The sequence below is a fragment of the Phoenix dactylifera genome, chromosome 15, assembly GCF_051530095.1.
Source record: "Phoenix dactylifera cultivar Ajwa chromosome 15, Ajwa_hap1_PhDact_Kaust_v1.1, whole genome shotgun sequence".
Classification (NCBI taxonomy): Eukaryota; Viridiplantae; Streptophyta; class Magnoliopsida; order Arecales; family Arecaceae; genus Phoenix; species Phoenix dactylifera.
Genome location: NC_143204.1, coordinates 4,452,260 through 4,460,733, shown reverse-complemented (window position 1 = coordinate 4,460,733; position 8,474 = coordinate 4,452,260). Strand labels below are relative to the sequence as shown.

Genomic DNA, 8,474 nt, shown 5'->3' with positions numbered 1-8,474 from the left:
TTTTTTTGACACATCAATTATGATTAACTTACCCTACCAAACCGAGCTTTTTGCCTTCGGTGCATACCACCCCAAACCTGCCCTCAACCTAGGATAGCAGTTGAATCCGAGGCACCTGCAGGCCAAACAACCCACCCAGCCTTGCAAATAACCTCAGAAGGCCAAAGCATACAACAGTTGAGCGGCAATCAAAGAATTATTTCCATCATTCCGCTACAAGAAAAGCAGCAGTACGAGAAATATAAGATCAATGCATCATACTTATTAGCAGTAGAATACGCATTCGTACATACAACGAAACAAGAGAATGCAAAAAGAGAATCCCTACTAAACTCCTCACCACCACGAGCAACATATATGAATATATATATATATACACACACACACTCACATAACCAAACCCTGCGCAGCAACTTACTAAACTCGTCCAACTCGACGCACATATATATTCTTCTCCAAATGAGACAGGAAACAGAATATGATCCTTGGGAGATGTTTTCATCTCCTGCCCTGCACCCCGGCCCTAGGAGGCTTCCTTGGTCCGCTGCCCGACCTGCCCCGCGGCCTCCGCCATCCACTGCCGCGTCAGCTCCAGCTGCTCCGGCGCCTTCGACACGACCCTCCGGGCGTGCTCTATGAAGCACGAGAGCGACGACACACCCGTGAGGCCGAATGCGCCCGAGGCCAGGAAGCCAGTGACGGCGAGCCCGATGGCGATCGCCGCTGGGACCAGCACTGGACTGAAGAGGAGGAAGAGTGGGGTGGCGACGGCGAGGCCGACGACGCTGGCAGTCAGCGTCACCCCAGAGAGGAGAAGGAGGAGGCCAACGATGGGCAAGACGGCGACCACGGCGAGCACCTGGGACTTAGACGGGGCCTTCTTGGGGAGGAATCCCTTCAGGCCTTCGGGGCGGTGCTCGGCCATGGCAGATCGATCGATATGGGCTCCAAGGGCCGAAGGAGGTGGAAGATGTGAGCGTAAGAGTGAGAGGGAGTGATCTTAAAGGGAGGGAAGGGTTGACACGTGTGTAGAGTATGACACGCGTTGGAGAGAGCCCGAGGAGGTGCAGGTGGAGGTTTGGAAGAGCCTCGTGAGTTGCCACCTTTACACCGTCCTTCAGTGGGTGTAGCCTGTAGGCTTGGTCTGGCCTTCATCTGGGTTGAGTGATGTGGGACCTCGGAATGGCTTAGCCTAAACTGCACCAGCACATGAAGACAACGTTCCAAGTGGATTACTTTTGGTTTCGAAGTTGCTCTCAGGTGTTTGGATTCAGAGGAAAAAAACAGATGGCTTTAGCTTATATTTTTACGTTGTCGATAAGAGTTTGGAAGGAAATAACTCCGGACAGATCAATTTGGATGGACACAAGGGAAACTGATCTTTTGAAAGAAAAGCTATCCGATATTTTTAAAAGTCTATTATAGTTGGCACGTGGCGTTGCCTTTGCTCGACTATCTATAATACGAATATATGAAAAATATAAAAGAACAATTTCAAGTTATTCAAGTAATAAAAATGAACAATATAAAATTTTCAAGTAATAGATAGCAATTAACCCGTAATTGCAATAGAGAGATAACAAACTCTCTGATCAAGAGTTTAATACTTCGATTAAAAATAAGACATCAAATCATAATTTATATTTTTTTTGGTAAACCATAATTTATGCAGTTGAAGCCTCATATGATACTCTAAAAGTATTTATGTACTCTTTTTTAGGTAAACTCCAAGGGGAATGAATGTAAGATGACTTTGGGTTCTATTGATTTATTATGTAATAATTTTATTGAAAAAGACCGAAGTCACTATATCCTTTACTGAAGATTGGGTCTCTATACTAGGTGTGATGCCTGTGGCTTCAAATGACTCCAAGACTAATATATAACTTGTCCAATATTAATATATGATTATGCAAAAAATTAAATTTATTTGTTTCGATCAATATTTAAAATTATACATAAATGATTTTTATAGAATACTTTGCTCTGAAAATGATCTATGGTGTCGAGGATATATGGTCTTATCCCTGGTGCTGCCCCTTCTACTTTTTGAAACCAAGTTTTAACTAACAATCGTATGCAATTCTTGTGGCATTTGGTAACTCAAATGAAACTATGGTGATCTTAAATCACTGATGATCCTCATCATGGAGTCATCTAATTATGAAGATTTAAAATTAATATATTTGGTATGTTGTATTTCAGTGATTAAAAATCTTTAGGTATCCATGACTAACCTATATAGTATGCCATGGGAATCCAAGAATCATAAAACTACTAATATATTCCATATATTTTAATTAGGGCTAAAGGGATTGGAAGAGAGTTGGATTAAATTTTTTTACTGAATTGAGGGATATTTTTCTTCCCAAATTTCAGTCCAACATCCCTACCCTAAGATGATCTTGGAAATCCATCCTCAAGAATCGATTTAAGATCACTGGATTGGGCAGTGATTTTAGAATTTGAGGTGATTCAGGATCACTACTGTAAAGGATCACTAAGGTGTAACCAAATACGATGATCTCATGACCTACACTTATACCACTCTATCTTAGGTCATCACTCTATACCAAAATGCCACTTATAGCATGGTAATCAAAACAAGGTGTGGGAAGTATCATGCAGGGATTCTAGTCTTCCAAATCTTTGTAGATGAAGGCCATGCTTGATGGCTTTCCATGCAAGCACGTGACTTGCAAGATGGAAATTAACGCCCCATTATTGAAGTTGGAAAGGAAATGAAGGTTGAGAGATTGAGAGAGTTCAAGAGAAAATGAAAGTGAATGAGAGTGAATCTGAAAAATGAATTGACTGAATGAAATGTTCTTACAATGCTCTACTTAAATAGATATAATGGTAACAAACTCTGATAACTAAAGAGGATTACTAACTAATTATAATTCAGCATTCTAACAAATCTGTTATAACTAATTTACAGCTAACAAAATCTGTTAATCTATAGCTAAGCAGCTCATCTACATCAACAAAATCTATTATGCCAGATTAGATCTCTCCAGCTTAGCATCCCAACTTCCACTCCAGTAGTTCTTCCTATATGAGTTGTTGTATTTAACATTCGCCCTCAAGATGAAATGTGTATATTATGCACACTCATCTTAGATGGCAACAAATGAAACAAAGGACCACTAACTACTTTAGTAAAAATGTCAGCTAACTGATTATGAAAGGATATATGTAAAGTATGTAGAATTTTCTCTTGAATTTAATCCCTGACAAGATGGCAGTCCAATTCTATATGCTTCGTTCTTTTATGAAAAACTGGATTGGCAGCAATATATAAGGTGGCCTAATTATCACAAAACAAAATTGCTGGCCTATCATGCTTAATTTTCAGATATGGAAGTAAGTACAACAATCACAGAATTTCATAAGTAGCTGAAACGATGGCTCTATTTTCTGCCTCAGCTGATGATCTTGATACTGTGTTTTGTTTCTTAGATTTTCAAGACAGTAATGCATTTCCTAAAAATGCACAATATCCTATTATTGACCTCCTTGTATCTGGGCAATCCCAATCTGAATCTGAGAACACCTTTAAATGAAGATCATTGGATACTGGAAAGAAAATCCCTTGTGCTGGTGTGCCCTTAATATATCTAAGGATTATGTGAGCTGCATCTAAGTGAGGCTCCCTTACTTGAACATCAAATGATACATCAGGTCTAGTAATAGTCAGATAAAGAAATCTTCCAACTAATCGTCTATATCCTAAAGGATCATCTAACAATTCACCAGAAGATCTGTCAAGCTTCACATTTTGCTCCATTAGAGTTTTTGCAACCCTTGCACCAGTAAAACCAACATCCTCAAGTATTTTTAATGCAAATTTTCTTTGACAGACTAATATACCTTCTGTAGACCTTGCTACTTCTAAATCCAAAAAAAAATTCAAAGCTTCTAAGTCCTTAATCTTGAATTGTTGATCAAGTGCAGACTTTAGAGCATTGATTTCTTCTAAATCATTTCCAGCAAGTATAATATCATTAACAAATACTAAGAGAGCAATAAATGAATTAGCTCTCAATCTGGTAAACAATGTGTAATCTGCCTTAGATTGGTTGAAATCTTGCTGACTGATGAAGACTCCCCCTTACTGCCAAATCCGAGAAGCACTTTCATGTAAATCTCCTTATTTAAGTCACCATACAAAAATATATTATTAACATCAAATTGTTGTAAGTGCCAATTGTAGGCTGCAACGACTGCTAACAAAGTCCTAACAGAAGTGAATTTGGCTACTGGGGAAAAAGTGTCAAAATAATCGAACCCTTCCTTTTGAGTGTAACCCTTAGCAACTAAACGAGCTTTGAACCTTTCTATAGTGCCATCTGAGCTAAGCTTTTTCTTATAAATCATTTTGTAGTCTATAAGATGTTTCTCGGGTGGTAAATTGGTGAGAGTCCATATATTATTGTCCTCTAAAGCTTGGATTTTCTTAGCCATAGCTTTACACCATGCAGGGCTTTTAGCAGCTTGCTCAAAAGAGGTAGGTTCCTCAATATTGAAGAGACTAAGTGTATAGGCATAATGAGAAGGAGAGAGTTTATAATAACTAAGAAATTGAGAAATGTCATGCGATTACGTGAATTAGAAGAATCTGTGCTACTGGAAATAACTAGCTTAGATGATGAAGTGGCTAATTGACAATGATATTGCTGGAGATAGGAAGATTTCTATTTAACCCTAGTTGACGTTCTAGGAGGAAAAATAGGAGAAGAAAAAGTAGGTGAAACAAAGGATTGTTCTGTATGAGTAATATCAGAATGGGAATTGTTCTGTATGACAGAATCAACATTGAAAGAATCCATAGGAGGAGAAGAATGAGTGATAAAGGAAGAAACTATCTCAAGAATGGAATTTGGAAAGACAAAAAGGTCAGTGTCATCAAAATGGACAGATTTGAAAGGATACACACTTTCATGAAAAACTACACTACAACTAATGAACACAAAATTAGTCTAGAGATCAAAGACTCTATACCCTTTAATGGCATAAGGATAGCCAATAAAGATGCACTTGTGGGCTCTTGAATCAAATTTAGATCTAACTCGAGTTAATGAAGAGGCAAAGCACAAACAACCAAAGGTTCTAATACGGCTACAATCTAGTTTTTTTTGAAAACAGAAGCTCAAAAGGTGTTTTGCCTTTGAGTAAAGGACTTGGAAGTCTATTTATGATATAGGTAGCAGTAAGAATACATTCTCCCCATTATTGAAAATAAAATATTTGCAACCAAAAATATGAAAATATCCAATATTAAGTTTTCTATCTTTCCACAGTACATAGGGTGTTCTCTTTAATATAGGTCTAATTGAAACTCGGTTTAGAATATAATATGTTGTGTTAATTGCCTCAGTCCAAAAAATATCGTAGAAGATGGCTCTTACACAACATGGTTCTAGTCATTTTTTAAAGAATCCTATTTTTTCTTTTTACCACTATATTTTGTTAAGGTATCCTAGATATAGAGAAATTATACTAAACGCCATTTTTATTACAATTTTTTTAAAACATTGATATTTAAATTCAGTTACATGGTCTCTTCTGATTTTAAGAGCTTTTAAAGCTTTTTTATTCAAAATTCTTTTGGATAATTTTAAAAATACAAGAAATGCTTCATCTTTATGTGCTAAGAATAAAACTCATATAAATCTTGAGAAATCATCAATGATAACAAATCCAAAATATTTTCCACCTAGACTTATAGTTTTAGTTGGCCCAAACAAATTCATATGCAGAAGTTCTAATGGCCGAGAAGTTGAAACCATATTCTTTGCTTTAAAAGAAACTCTAGTCTGTTTTTCTATTTGGCACGCATCACAAACTTTATCTTTTTTAAAACTCAATTTAGGTAATTCTACAACAAGATCTTTTCTATCTAATTTTGAAATAATATCTATGCTTGCATGAGCTAATCTACGATGTCATAACCAACTAACTCATTGATTTTAGCATTTATTGCAACTAGGCATTGTATATTTTTCATGAATAAATGGTCTAGATTAACCATGTATACATTGCTATGCCTATGTCCAGTGAATCTTATGCTATCTTCATTGGAACTAGAAGCAACGCATATAGAAGATTCGAACACTACTTTAAAACTTTTATTGCATAGTTGACTAATGCCGAGTAAATTATGCTTAAGACCATCAACTAATAACACATGTTCAATAAAGGTGGAATGAGTGATACCATTGTTACTAATTCTAATGATCTTTCCTTTGTTGTTGTCGCCAAAGAAGACCACCACTCTATTCTTTCTTTTAAGGAAGATAAGTTGTGATTCATCTCCTATCATGTGTCTAGAGCACCCACTATCCAAGTACCATATTCTATTTGATCCACGAGCTGCTAGACATAAATGCATCACCAAAAATTATATTTTTGACTTATATACCCAAGCTTTCATGGATCTTTGAAGGTTAGTTATTATGATCCCTTTTGGAACCCACATCTTTTTAGTTGTTACTTTGATTATTCTGCCACTTACCCTATAATTGCAAGTGAAGAATTTGTGGCAAGTTTTTCCACATTTATAACATGTGTTATTTGAATAATTACTTGATGTTTTAACAAAAATATTTTTTAAAAGTTTCTATTTTTGCAAAGGATTATAGACAAGTCCTACCTTGTTATAAATAGCTCGTTGGCTATCTAAGATCATATTCAGTTTTTTAGAGCTTAAGGTGAATTTATCTACAATTGATTTTAGTTTATCTACTTCTTTTCTTAAGTTCTAATTTTCTTCCACTAGTGATAGTTTTTCTTTTGAGATTTCATCTTTTTTTTATTTGTTAGATGTAGATTTTTTAGTTTCAGTTCTTTAGTCTTCAGACCTAGATTCTTAAATTATCTAATAATTTATTGAAAACTTTTTGAAGCTCATCAAAATTAAAATTACTTATATGTTCAGAATTTACCTCATCCTCATGAGCCATGAGGCAAAGATTTTTTTTATTTTTTGGGCCTCCTCCTTTGTTTACTCAACTCGTCGATGTCGCTCCAAGTCGCAACCATGGCTTTCTTCCTGAGCATCGTAGGGACTTTCTTAAGTAGTGGGCAATCTGCTCTGAATTGACCTAGTTTTTTTCACTCGTAGCACACTAGCGGCTACTCCTTTTCTCTTTCTTTGCTTGGCTCCCTCTTAACCATTGGCCTCTTTCTCATCCCTTGTCTTTTTCTCCTTATGAACCTTCTAAACTTTCTAGTGATTAAGGCCATTTTCTCATCACCTTCAACATCTTCAAAATCCTTACTTTCCAATTCTTCTTGAGTTACTGAATTGAGAGATATGGTCTTCCTCCTTTTTGATTCTTCTTTCTCATTGTGCTGCTTCATAATCAGCTCACGTGTCATCAATGTCCCAAACAACTCCTCCAATGGCAAGGTGTTGAAATTTTTGGCTTCTTTGATTGTAGTCACCTTGGCCTCCCATATTTGTAGTAGTTAGCTAAGAATTTTTATGACTAAATCACTATTAGTATAAGATTTGAAAAGCCTTTTAAGACCATTTATGATATCAATGAAGCATGCAAACATCCCAATAACGAATTCATTTAATTCTATTTTAAACGGTTCATATTTATGTATAAGCATATTAATTTTGGATTCTTTGACTTGGTTAGTGCCTTCATGAGTTATCACGAGCCTATCACAAAACTCTTTAGATGAATTACAAGTAGAGATACAATTAAAATCATTACCATCTAAACAGAAATATAAAACATTCATGGCTTTAGCATCTAGGTGAGCCATTTTCTTATCAAAATCATTCCATTCTCTTTAGGGCTTGGGAAGAGACACACCATCTATAACTTTATTGGGTGTGTGAGGACCACTCCACATGTCATAATCTAATGTTTATACAAAAATGCGCATACGAGCTTTCCGATATGTATTGTTTGTGCCATTGAAAAAATGGAGGTCTATTTGTGAATTGTCCCTCAACAAGAGAGATGCCATAGATCTTTGACTCTTGACTATTAGGTCAATGAGGGGCTAGAGTATCAAAGCTCTGATAGCACTTGTTGCCCAGCTATGTATCCCAAGAGAGGGGTAAATTGGACTTTTCAAAAATTTTAAGCAAAATATAGCCAAATGAAACTTTAATATTTATGTGACTTGCAATTAAAAAATGAGCTACATATAAATACGCAAGAGAAAAAAACACACAAATTAAATACTACAAACACAACAAGTTTATAGTAGTTTGATGCTAATCCTGCACCTACGTCCACTTTCTAAGATCTTCTTCTTGAAAATTTCCACTCTAATCCCTCCAAAATTATAATACAATTGTTTTGATCAAGCTCACAAACAATCTAGTTGATTTTTACTGGAAATCAACTAAAACTGCCACCAAGCCTTTTCCTAGGCTCAATACAATCTAATTCCAAGCTTGGACGGAGCTTTTTAAAAGTTTTATGCCCCAAAACTTGTTACAATCA

The 8,474-nt window shown here is 36.1% G+C and overlaps 1 protein-coding gene across 1 annotated transcript; it reads right to left on the bottom strand.

The window, feature by feature from the left end:
- Positions 1-242: 242 nt before the first annotated feature.
- LOC103697576 (oleosin 18 kDa-like) lies at positions 243-993 on the bottom strand. Its single transcript, XM_008779466.4, has one exon. It carries the CDS (start codon positions 923-925, stop codon positions 524-526), a length of 402 nt encoding a protein of 133 aa, XP_008777688.1. The 5' UTR covers positions 926-993; the 3' UTR covers positions 243-523.
- Positions 994-8,474: the final 7,481 nt, after the last annotated feature.